This window comes from Gasterosteus aculeatus, chromosome 7 (assembly GCF_964276395.1).
Source record: "Gasterosteus aculeatus chromosome 7, fGasAcu3.hap1.1, whole genome shotgun sequence".
Taxonomy (NCBI): Eukaryota; Metazoa; Chordata; class Actinopteri; order Perciformes; family Gasterosteidae; genus Gasterosteus; species Gasterosteus aculeatus.
Genome location: NC_135694.1, coordinates 18069258 through 18082449, shown reverse-complemented (window position 1 = coordinate 18082449; position 13192 = coordinate 18069258). Strand labels below are relative to the sequence as shown.

The following is a 13192-nucleotide window of genomic DNA, read 5'->3' as shown; positions in this document are numbered from 1 at the left end:
AAGCAGGTTAGTAGGTTTAGAGCTAATAATGGCGCTATATGAAAAGTTGGAGGATCAACAGTTCTTTTAATTCATCTTCTGAGGAGCTTGATATTTGTTTATAATTTATACCAATCCATAGTATCGCTGTTCTGACATAACACCACAAATATCAATAGTGGCACAGGAAAAGTCAAGGAATCAGTCAGTAGGGTTAAACCTTTGGGGACCAGGCATGTTTGTACAAAGTGTCAGTCCATCCAAACAATATATGTAATATATTAAATATAATAATGAGAGCTTTTATTCCTCCTCCGACATTCATGCCTGCTGTAATTGTTTTAAATGACCTCGCTCATACAAGAGTACGGAGCAGCTCTCCATCAATTATGCATCAATATGGCCATGAATAAATCATCCAGAGACATTCTGTATGATGGGATAACGCAATTTTTAGGCGTCATGGCACAGTTCATTGCAGCAGCCATGGCCGCAATGGCCATGGAGTTCCGTACCAATGACAACAGGCAAATATTCCATAGGCTCCAGGCAGAACGGACGTGGCCGACTAGTCGACAGCTCAGGGGTCATCACAGTGTAGGAACTTAATGTGCATCCCCTTTGCACCGAACAATTCTGGCCTGCTGAATATCACACTACAGTAATATAGAAGCGTTAATTTCATACTGATTAGCCAGTCCCCTGTGCAATTACAACATTGGACACAATGCTGTATCTCTGACAGTGCTGCTACTTTGAATGGGAGCTGTAGCATTATAACAATATACAGGACTCAGATGGACTAATGTGGTGAAAGTCAACTTGCAACATGTTTTTTTGGTCTTCGTGCATCACTGACTGAGGCTGACATGTTTCACTTGCTCCATTTTGCATGAACAACCATGAGATGAATAATTTAGCATAAGATACCAGGACAAGCATTTCCATTCAGCTACATGTAATCTTACTGTTTCTAGAATACTGAACACACAAAGCTTCCATGATGTCCTGTCACCATCTTGCATGTAAACAGTTTGTAACTAAACCTTAAAAAAAGAAGAGACTTAAAAAAGGTTTTTCTACTTTATTCCCTGTTTGAATTAAGTATATCAATACAAGCAATGTATTTCCAGTCAAGTACCACAGTATTATACAGTGGTGTTCATTCTCTCTCCGGGGACCTCGGTACTTTAATTCACATGCTCACTGCTTTTACAATCAGCTTGAGTGTCTTTACATGTGTCTGTGTGGGCAGCATGAAGCAGTGGGACTCCACGGAAATGAGAAAGGTGCGTAAATGAGGCAGAGACAAAGCTTTGAGCGGTGCTACGCCGAGATCCCCTACATTCAGATGAACAGTGTAATCACGGCAGGAGGAGCTGGGGTTGGCTCATTACCAGAGGCAGAGGGGAGAGAGAAGAGCAAAGGCAATCCCTTGCTTTCCTCTCTTGCATGAGAACCAGCCGGCTTTGGGGGGAGCGCTAAGCCGTTTCTTCACCTTCCTAGAAGCAGTTTGTGGTGGTAAAATTATTCTTTTAATATCTATGAGAGGGGAGACGCCATCCTGCTTCTCTTCCTACTTCTTCACCACGCCACTCTTGCTTTCCACGTTAACAGGTATCGTGGTCTCTGAGCACTCGATGGCTGGTCGGATCAAAGGAGCCTCCACGGTCAGCACCCCCTCGGGGGACAGGGAGGAGGACACCTTCTCAACATCAGCCGATGAGGGGAGGCTGGAGGGGACCAATAGAACACAGTTAGGTTTTCAGTTAGTGGCCCAGCCTCTGAGGCGTCACTGCCCCTAATTAGATAGAGAATGACTAAAACATCAACGCTTTAATTCTCACTGCGCGTTGTGGCCCCTGGATGGCAGCAGAGCCCTATAAAGCTAATACAAATATCCAGCTGGAGGAGGGATGAACATTAGGGGAGCTGGAGGCGCTTTAACCCGCTAAGCCGCAGCGATTCCCAAAGTGTGGGCCGCGGCCCCCTGGTGGGCCGCGAAGGTACTGCAGGTGGGCCGCGAGAGGTCATTTACAATAAATAAATAAAAAGTTTTTAATTTTCAATTTTGAAAGTTTGAAATTAATATAAAAATATGTATGATGCGGCACATTAGTTATGTGAAACATTAATTGATGAAGCACAAACGAACAGATTGATTAATCGGTTGATCCATACTGGTTGCACACGGCGCTCAAGGCGCTCTGCCAAACATGCTAAAGCTCGGTCTACGACGGCGAGGTGCTGAGCGGCGCTCAAGCGCGTGAGATATGGAGCTTGTTTCAGGGCGCGTCGGAGAAACAAAGCTGTCGTTCTTGACGAGCACATAATGAGATTAAAGAGCGAGAGACGGCGCCCTTTTCTTTACAGTAGCTGAACCATCTTAACGGGGACAATAAGTTATTCTAAAAGGAGCCCTTGGTAGGCGGCGTGGCTGGAGAGCAGCCGAAGATTTAAGGCGTGGATGGCGAGGGGGGCGGCGGGAGCGGACGCACCTCGCAGCATCGATGAGACCCTGAAAGCACCGTCTCCTCCTCCCCACACCCCCCATCCACCCGCCCCGACGTCAAATGTTTGACTGCTATGGCGGCAAATCACCAGCCGGTCTGCGAGCTGGACGCATTGGTCTTAATGTGCCGGTAATGATGGTTGTAGCTGGTTGTCATCTACGGTCCACTACGGCTACATAAAGGTGTCGTTTGTGTTTGGACAACGTTTTATCTCATAATTTCGACTTTCTATCCCCTTTCTTCAGTGCGGAAATGAGCTTCTAAAGTTGTGTGAATGCATCGCTCCAGCCAATGCAAAGACGGGGTTTGTAACCAATCAGATGTAGATACCATGGTGACTGGCTACGCCCCCTTACTGTCAGAAAGAAAAACAGCGAGCGCGTAGAAAACTCCTTCGAGCGCGAGCAGAGACTAACCTCGCGAGCAACGAAGTTCACGTTTCGCAAGCGAGCAAATACCTCACTAAAGACAGACTTTTGCTGGCGGATGTTTGATTTACGCGCGCGCATCAACCTGATTTGAGCTCTTGAATGATTGACTGCAGTATCTTATGCGCCTTATTGTGCGGAAAACACGGCACATGAGCTCCGGAGAAAATGTATAAAAAACATACATTGTCGGTTAATACATTTTGAATCGGTTAAATTCTTAAGGTCATTTAATCATCCCTAGTTTATGTTTTGATCAGAGTTGTGATTAAAGGTTTGGGTGGGCCGCAAAAGATTTTCAGATTTCAAAGCGGGCCACGGCATTCTTGAGTTTGGGAACCGCTGCGCTAAGGACTCGACCAAACCAAAACTGAAGAGACTCACAGAAGCAAAATCATGTGAGGGATTCAGAAATCTGAATCTAGCCAGAGAAATGCATTTCCTCCGTGAACATTTAATCCAAAGCCAAAACCAAAAACCCATTTTAATAACTAATCTGTTATCTGTTACTCTGTAGAGCTGTTGACATGTTGCACGGCCAGCAGCTTATTTTCAATCACACAAATGTGTAAAAGGTGATCAAGCATCCAACTAATTTCAGATGACATCAATTATTCTACAGGCCAATTCTTGACCATGATTTTAAAAACAATGAGCTACTTACGTGTATTTCCTGGTAAAGGTTCTGGACACAAAGCCGTGCTCGTCCTTCCTCTCTTCATGCTTGCCTAAACAAACAGACAACATATGTTTAGCTAAAAGTGCCGCCAATTTAAAATATGTTCAGTTTAATGAGTTATACCCGGAATAATACATTATGTCGGAGCAATTTTGTAATAAGAAACATTGTACAATGAATATTAACTATAACCCCATAGAAAAATAATTAAATAATTAAAATAAATAAATAAGATTCAGTATTTTAGGGATTGTTAAAGTTCAGACAATGTTTAACTAGTCTTATACTTGTTGCAAAAGTAAAATTACAGATGTATATTATATAATCAATTAGGTGCCTGATTCAAGAATACCAAAAAAGCCACTTCATTGAGTTAGCATGAACCTAGACTGCACTGCAACTAGTACAACCAAATGGAATACTGTCATGATTCATGCTTTGTCTTTAACTGTATTAACCTCTCTCCATTATTTTGATTTAGATACGTAAGAAAAATATCTAAAATGTAGACACAGAATAATACTTTAACATCATTTGGGAAATTGCGTTGAGTTATATGAGATGAAATGGTACCACTCCGTTGTTTGTATGCTAAATATTAAGTTAGCAGCAGGTTAGCTTAGTACATACATTACAAAGGCAACAAAATGGGTCAAGCAGCTGCAGCTCTGAAACTCTCTAGCTGACACGTTATATTCAGTTTAAAATGTACAAAAGGCGAAGTGCAAAAAAGGCAGATTTGGCTAGCATTGCAGTCGGGCTACCTGTTTCTGTGATATCCAGTCTTTAAAGCAGCCCATGACTCTATCTATTATTATTTCGTAGCTTAAGTGTGTTATGTGATATGTGACCATTTCATGGGTCAAGACATGTCAGGCAACCTCACAACTCCAGAAAGTCATGGTGCCTTGCCAGGAAACAGTCGGGCCATTCTAGTCTTTGTGCCAAGTTGTCTCCTGCCTCCTCATTTACTGATTGGTATCAGTATTCCCACCAAGGAAGTCAAAAGGCGTATTTCTTGAAATATCATAGCTTGTTTAACTGTATATCTCTGTACTGTATGTGTTTAAATGACTCACAAACAGCACAATGAATGACTAATATTTTTGGTTTGTGAAGGATTTGTGGTGGTATTTTTTATCTTTGATGTAGTCACAGACGTACCCGTCCTCACAGGGCAGTTTTGAAACATTGCCCTTCATTCCGCCTCTAAATATAGTATTATGTTTGTTATGACAACGGGCTGATAAAGGTTGTTGTCCTCAGGGAGCTGTCCATTAGTGTGCGTCTGGCTGTCCGCTGTTTTTTAGTGTGAATGAAAAGCACTGACAACTTCATCACACATCGGTTTGTACATAAAACTCTTCACGAAAGCCGCTGAGCTTCACTAAGGGATATCTTAAACATCTAAGCCATCCTTGTTCTGAGGCGACATATGAGAAACATGAGGTGGCTGATTTTACTTGGACCCTCTGCTTTGTGTTTCTGTTCCTATCCCCATTCTCTCTCCAGTGAGGCACAGGACCCTGGACACGGACACGACCCAGCGGTCCTTTTAAAGTGGCAAACACACTGGATTAGTCTCGGCTAAATCCCCTACTGTCAGTGAAATGGCCCGACACGCTGGCTGAGATGGACTCATGGAAAAGAGGAGTTCTAGGCCTCAGAGAGCTTCATCATTACAGCGACCCATTCCACATACATCTCCTCAGGTTGGCACTTTTAGCTTTGGTCATCCACACGCGTTGACAGACGTGAAAGCAGCTATTTAATGAACCGGTCCTGCATTGTGCTCATCTGTGAGCTGCTGTAAGAGTTGACCTTTTGAATGTTTGTGTCCAGCAGACGTGCGTCAAAAGCCCCACCCAGCCTCCCGTGTGCTGGAAATCAGTATATTGTTCCAACATATTATGTAACTCTGAAACAATACATGTGCCTTGTACTTGACCTCACAAAAAAAACATATCCTGCCTTTTTATCTTCAGTCGTATTCCACAGAGTTGTCCTTTTTCCGACACAGAAAATTGAGAAACCCACCACGCAAGGCATCCTGTTATCTACTCCTCCGTGTCGTATACAAGAGTATACAACATCTATAAATGTCATTACTTTCTTATTCAACAGAGTTGTCAAATAAAGACTGGCTTTCCCACAGGAAATTACACCCAACACCACAGGTTTCAGGTGCATGAGGTAATGAAAATACCAGGCTACTTGAATCCCAAAGTGACACTTGAGTACAAACAGATATGGGAAGAGAGGGGGGATGAGTGCTCACCAGTGATCTCCACCACGCCGTTTTTGGTCTTCACCACCAGCTCCTCAGGGGAGAAGTGGTTGACATCCAGGGACACCTTCCAGCTGTCTTGGGTCTGCTTGATCTCCGACATGCCCGTGCTCATCTGGCGGGTCAGGGCACGAGCCTGATGGGCCCCCAACAGGGGGGCCGGGTACATCATGGAGGCGTGGGGCATCATGGCGCCCATGGTGCCCATGTCCGGCGTCATCATGGAGTGCCTCAGGTACCCTGGCCAGTGGGTGCTTGGGAATGTGGGGAAATCCTCGTGCAGCGCTGGCATGCCGAAGGTCTGATCGAAGATGCGGCTCTGCTGCCAGTCGCGGAACGGGTCCCAGCTCGGGGTGCGGAGGAGGGCGAACGGAATATGTCTCTCGGCCATGGCTGCTGTCGTTTGGAAAGGAGTGTCGCTGTAACGGAGAGCTGCTGGCTGTAGAAGATGAGCACCTTTGAAAATGTTTTCCCAATGTGCACTCTGCCCCTCAGCTGAGAGCTTTTATACATACGCTGACACCACCCCGGTCAACAGAGCCCTCCCATCTGACTCCCCTTCCAGCCCCCCCACCACCCCCCGGCACATTTTCGGGAGAGTACTAGAATATCTATTTGTGGCAGACGTTGCACTGCAATGGAATCCAACAGGAAGGCCCTCCCCAGTAGCAGCTGCCCAGTGCACTGTTGACACTGTTGTGAATAGCCCCCCCCCCCCCCACCCCCTCTCTTTGGGAGATAGCCGGACGTGCTGCACAAATACCCTCCCTTGGATTAGTTAACACGCTACGTCAAACATGTCTCCTTATAGGCCGTGATGTGATAGTCCAGGCTGCGCCATGCTATTATCAACCTCACATTAAATACACACTGGAAAATCGAGCACACAAACACATTTTAAAAGGGACAACTTTGGTATAATATTACTTCACCAAGTTTCCACATTCACCCGTAGGTCACAAGGTCGGAAAATGACCTTAAGGACGGAAGATGCAGTGTAGGAGCCGAGGGGACAAACCTTTTGATTTTAAAGGTAATCTAGTCAGATGAGTGTTGTGGCAAACCAGGGGGAGGAACAAAGCACTTGGGGCGGAGCCCCAAGCTCCGGTTGGGGGAGGTGATAAGGGGGATTTATTATCCTGTGCAGGTGCTCCAGCCACTGGGAACGTGGCACTGGTCACACCTGCGGCCTATCTGGTAATCAGAGCAGACCCTAGATAAGGAGAGGAGAAGAGACCGGACGGGGGCAGACGTCGGAGAGGAGGTAACCCCCAGGACTCACCGCTCTACTCTACTCTGCTCCTAACAGGACAAGGAAGCGGGCGCCACGTAGGAGGAGACGCCACATATTTCAGTTTGGAAGCCGGTTGGAAGAGCCGTAGTTTTTGACCTTTGTCATTAAAAGGACCCTTTTTGTTTGCATTTGCTGTCTGAGTTTCTTATTTTACGCCCGAATCTGGCCTCACTCCCCCTGGGTTACCACATTTTGGTGGAGAATGCGGGCAGTGACGGTCTGTCGCTAAAGATTCAGGCTAAAATAGGTACTCCGAGAGAGACACGGAGAACCATGGAGAATGCACTGACACAGCTCATCCAGACCCAAACCCAGCAGGCCCAGAGTCTTCAAGCTTTACAGGACGCCATCACTACTCTTGGACGGCATCTGGTAAAGCCAGAGGGGCCTACGGAACCCAGTAAAGTTCTCACCAAGCAGACCGGTGAGGATGACATTGAGGCCTACCTAGAGGTTTTTGAAAGGACTGCAGAGAGGGAACGTTGGCCTAGAGCACAATGGGCAGGAATTCTAGCCCCTTTTTTAATTGGCGAAGCTCAAAAAGCCTGCCGGGACCTTTCCCCCGCTGACGTAAACCAGTATGGGGCATTGAAAGCTGCGATTTTGGCCCATTATGGACACAACCTGCAGACGAGGGCCCAACAGTTCCACGCCTGGGAGTATGACGCTACTGCCCCAGTGCGGCCGCAAATTGCAACGCTGATGCGATTGACACGCAGTTGGTTAACCTCGGGGGAGGGGCCTCCAGCGATTGACAGAGTTGCCATGGATCGCTGTATCAGAGCCTTACCCGGGGGTGCCAAACGACACGCTTCTCAAAGCTGCCCAGAGACAGTAGATGCCCTAGTGACGCTGTTGGAGAATCACCAGGTCACGGTACAGTTGATGCAAAGCAGTAGGCCACCCAGCCAATCGGACCCCAGGAGAGACAGGCAGAGGCTGAGGAAGAGCGACACGGAGGCACTGGGCCCAAGCCCGAGGCCCCAAGGGGGTCCGCCCCAGCCATCCCTCCAGCGCCGCCCCTTTGTGAATCCGGACCGGCGAAAATACTTTGCCTGTGGACAAGAGGGCCATATAGCGTGGAATTGTCCGGGAGAAGACATTCTGATGCCTACGGCGGGCTCCTCCGACTCCCCACGGAAGGCCGACAGCTATCTTACCACGTGCTGGGCTCATGAGGGCGCAAGGGCCCCAAAGCTGCCGGTCAGAATAGGGACCCAGGATGCTGAAGCCCTACTCGACTCCGGCAGTGCGGTCACCCTCCTACGGCCCGGGTTGACCTCTGGCCCCAGGGGACCCCCCATCCCAGTCTCCTGTGTCCACGGGGATTCACGAGAGTATCCCACGACCCACATTAAGGTCCAGACCACCAGGGGCACATTTGAGGTTGTTGCGGGCTTAGTGGAAAATCTGCCGGTACCAGTGCTGATTGGGCGGGACTGCCCGATATTCTGGCGTTTGTGGGCATGCAGGACTGCTGGCCACCGAAGAAACTGTCCCACCAAGAAACCTGGTAGGGACCAGAAAGTCAAGGTGGCACATGCCTGTGCAGCCCCATCTAGCCCAACCACGTCATCTGCAGAAGGGACAGAGGAGGAGGCCCTGGCCCCAGCGGAGGCCCCGACAAGGAGGGATCCCCGACTAACTGAAGGGTCTTCGAACGAGGCTTTTTCGGAGTTCCCACCGGCAGAAGAGGCATCTTCCACCAGGCCCGGGCAGTTTGGGACGGCCCAGTGGGAGGACCCTAACCTGGAACAAGCGCGACAGAACCTGGCTGTGGTCGAGGGAGAACCGGTGGCGGGGGTAAGTGCTAGCACTTTTCCACACTTTTCAATCAAGAATGGCCTCTTGTATAGGGTGGCAAAGCTGGAGGAACGGGTGGTGGAACAGTTGCTAGTCCCCAAGCGCTATATTAACAAAGTGTTGTACCTAGCCCACTCCCACCTGTTGGGAGCTCATTTGGGGGTGGAGAAAACCTACGACCGAGTCCGGGAGCGCTTCTACTGGCCGGGGGTGAAGAAGGCGGTCCAGGATTATTGCCAAATCTGCCCACAATGCCAGAAGACGGCGCCGAAGGTAAACTACCAGAATCCACTAATACCACTACCAATAATCGACATCCCATTCCAGAGGGTGGCCATGGATATAGTAGGCCCCTTGCCGAAGTCCAGTAGGGGGCACCGGTTTATCCTGGTTATCATGGATTATGCCACCCGGTACCCAGAGGCGGTCCCGTTACGCACCGCAAGTGCTAAAGCGGTGGCGAGAGAATTATTCCTTCTCTTTAGTAGAGTTGGGATTGCAAAGGAAGTCCTTACTGACCAGGGAACCTGTTTCATGTCTCGGGTGATGAAGGAGATGTGTAAACTGCTGAAGGTGAGCCAAATACGAACCTCTGTCTACCACCCACAGACGGACGGCCTGGTAGAACGTTTCAATAAAACCTTAAAACAAATGCTAAGGAAGGCTATTGACGTGGAGGGGAAAAACTGGGACCAACTAATCCCCTTTGTCTTGTTCTCAATCCGCGAAGTGCCCCAGGCGTCCACAGGGTTCTCACCATTTGAGCTGCTGTATGGACGGAGACCCAGGGGCATGCTGGACCTGGCCAAAGAAGCATGGGAGCAACAGCCATCAGCCCATCGCTCCGCCATAGAGTATGTCGACCAGATGCAGGACAGGATGGCTAAGGTATGGCCCCTGGTGCGGGAGCATATGCAACAAGCCCAACACGCCCAAGCCAGAATCTATAACCGTAGAGCTCAGCTACGGGAGTTCCAGCCGGGAGAGTTTGTCTTGGTCCTGATTCCAACGGTGGAATGCAAATTCCTGGCAAAGTGGCATGGACCCTATGAGGTGATCGAAAGGGTGGGGGAGGTGAATTATAAGGTAAGACAACCGGGAAGGAGGAAAATCTGCCAAATATATCACATTAATCTGTTGAAGAGATGGCACGCCCCTGACAGTGTTCCGATGGCCGCACTAACCACCGAAACCCAAGATCGTGTCCCCTCACAGGTACCTCTGGGCCCCCATCTGAGTCCGACCCACCGGCAAGACATGGTGGAACTAACTGGGCAGTTCAAAGATGTTTTTTCAGACATGCCGGGAAGGACCACGGTGATTAACCACGACATCATCACCGAACCTGGGAAAAAGGTGAGGCTCCGACCCTACCGCATACCAGAGGCAAAAAGGGAGACCATCAAAGAAGAGGTGAGAAGGATGTTGGAGATGGGCGTTATTGAGGAGTCACACAGTGCATGGTCCAGCCCGATTGTGTTGACTCCAAAACCCGACGGCAGCGAGAGATTCTGCAATGATTTTAGAAAATTGAACGAAATCTCAAAATTTGACGCTTACCCCATGCCGAGGGTTGATGAGTTAATAGAGCGATTAGGCCCAGCCCGGTTTGTGTCCACGCTCGACCTCACTAAAGGTTACTGGCAGGTTCCCCTCACAGAAACCGCCAAAGAGAAGACAGCGTTTGCTACCCCAGAAGGCCTGTACCACTATAGAGTCCTGCCCTTCGGAGTCCACGGAGCGCCAGCTACGTTCCAAAGAATGATGGACCAGGTGCTCCGACCTCATCGGGAGTATGCAGCGGCCTACCTAGATGATGTGGTCATACACAGCCCCGACTGGACCACCCATGTAGGCCACCTGAAAGCTGTCCTGGGAAGCCTACGGAGAGCTGGCCTGACCGCCAACCCAAAAAAGTGCCACCTTGGCCTGGAGGAGGCGGAATACCTCGGCTACACCATTGGGAGAGGCAGTGTGAGACCCCAATCCCGGAAAGTGGAGGCCATTGCCACCTGGCCTAAGCCAGCCACGAAGCGGCAAGTAAAAACGTTCCTCGGCCTGGTCGGCTATTATCAGTGCTTTATACCCCACTTTGCTACTATTGCAGCCCCTTTACACGAGATGACGAAAAACAGCCACCCACACCAGGTCCTCTGGAGCACCGAAGCTGAGGCAGCCTTTACAACCCTTCGGAGGGCCCTGTGCACCGAGCCAATTTTAAGCACCCCTAATTTTGAGGACACGTTCATCGTCCATACAGATGCCTCTGGATCAGGGCTTGGAGCCGTGCTGTCCCAGGTCAGAGGAGGAGAAGAACACCCAGTGACCTATATCAGCCGTAAGTTGCTAAAGCATGAGATCAATTATTCAACGTTGGAGAAAGAATGTTTGGCAATAAAATGGGCCCTGACAAAGCTGCGGTATTACCTCCTGGGCAGAAAATTCACCCTGGTAACGGATCACGCACCACTGAGATGGATGTCTACAGCCAAAGACACTAATGCACGAGTTACACGGTGGTTCCTCGAACTGCAAAACTTTAATTTTTCTGTTGAGCACAGGTCGGGAAAAGCACATGGAAACGCAGACGCCTTGTCCAGGAGGGAAGAATGCTATCTCGTTGACGCTCCTAGCCCCAACCTGGAGCTGGTGGAGGGGGTGTGTGGCAAACCAGGGGGAGGAACAAAGCACTTGGGGCGGAGCCCCAAGCTCCGGTTGGGGGAGGTGATAAGGGGGATTTATTATCCTGTGCAGGTGCTCCAGCCACTGGGAACGTGGCACTGGTCACACCTGCGGCCTATCTGGTAATCAGAGCAGACCCTAGATAAGGAGAGGAGAAGAGACCGGACGGGGGCAGACGTCGGAGAGGAGGTAACCCCCAGGACTCACCGCTCTACTCTACTCTGCTCCTAACAGGACAAGGAAGCGGGCGCCACGTAGGAGGAGACGCCACATATTTCAGTTTGGAAGCCGGTTGGAAGAGCCGTAGTTTTTGACCTTTGTCATTAAAAGGACCCTTTTTGTTTGCATTTGCTGTCTGAGTTTCTTATTTTACGCCCGAATCTGGCCTCACTCCCCCTGGGTTACCACAGTGTCTTTGAAGTTTTTGGCAACACCTGTGTTACTGATATCCTAAACTCAATAAGCTGCTGTGGCACACTGGCACTTTCATGAGATGGTCTTCTTTGGGGAAAGGGCCCCTTGGCCTGTCACCCTGTCACCCCGTCACCCTGCACTTATAGGATCCAGCTAAGACGCGAGTCAGAGGGGTTACAGTCCACCATGGACAGTTAATCCCTTGATATAATAGTACTCTTATGATTAAAGTCTCCGAGGAATAAAACTGAATTGTTGAATTGTTTCTTAAACACCTGAAGCAATACAATAAGGATAAATAAAGATTTTTGTGACACATCTGAAGATTTGGTGTGTGGTATCTTTTTTCAAGAGGAAAAACTATTTATTTATACGATCGGTCTAATAGCTCTATGCTATTTTTATGGTTCTAAGATTCCTGTGTTTTACTGTTATTATATTTCTTATTAATATTAATAATAATTATTTCGTTTTTTATGGCGCTTTTTTATTGCGCCGATGGATAGTACCCAAAGACACTTTACAATGACAGAGAAGAACAAAACCAGGCAAAAAAGAAAGAGAATATTTTTATGACTGTAAAGTCTTGAAATAGTGTCAATACCTTTAGGACATTACTGCAACTTATTACTTATGACAACATCCGAAAATGTACATTTGTCGGTATTCATTTTATGAATTCTAATGATTTGAATGTCTTCAAGGCTCTTTCCTCACTAGACGAGAAGTCACATTACTATAAATTGGTAACTGACTTGCAGACTTAAGGAATGTTTTCATAAAGGGCTCAACTTGCACGCCCTCTAACACTAAACAATTTGACAATGGGAGAGAACTACACCACTATGGACTTTGCCTGGAGTGCGCCTCAAAGTCTCAGAGTGTGGATATTGGGATTGAAATTTGGCCCCAGTGTCCCCACTATGGCCTCAAACCCTGAGCCCTCAGCAACTTACCTGAGAACACCTGTGAAATGATTGAGTGTGAGAGGCTGCAAGGCCTTGAAATAGGGTAAATGCCAATGGGACAGCACTTTGCTACAACATATCTCGTTTCTATGACAACGTCGGAAAACATTATGCGCAATTGTCAGTAGTTTTATTATTTTTTACT

General features: G+C 48.3%; 2 protein-coding genes across 2 annotated transcripts; one reads left to right on the top strand and one right to left on the bottom strand.

Annotated features, from left to right (window-relative positions):
* Positions 1 to 1048: 1048 nt before the first annotated feature.
* On the bottom strand, positions 1049 to 6590 carry hspb1 (heat shock protein, alpha-crystallin-related, 1). Its single transcript, XM_040182721.2, has 3 exons — positions 5878 to 6590; positions 3585 to 3648; positions 1049 to 1712 (listed from the first exon to the last, which is right to left on the bottom strand). The coding sequence occupies exons 1-3, from the start codon at positions 6275 to 6277 to the stop codon at positions 1556 to 1558; spliced, it is 621 nt and encodes a 206-aa protein (XP_040038655.1). The 5' UTR covers positions 6278 to 6590; the 3' UTR covers positions 1049 to 1555.
* An 863-nt stretch (positions 6591 to 7453) lies between these two features.
* LOC120834693 (uncharacterized) lies at positions 7454 to 12010 on the top strand. Its single transcript, XM_040202838.2, has 2 exons — positions 7454 to 11321; positions 11900 to 12010. Exons 1-2 carry the CDS (start codon positions 7454 to 7456, stop codon positions 11977 to 11979), a joined length of 3948 nt encoding a protein of 1315 aa, XP_040058772.2. The 3' UTR covers positions 11980 to 12010.
* Positions 12011 to 13192: the final 1182 nt, after the last annotated feature.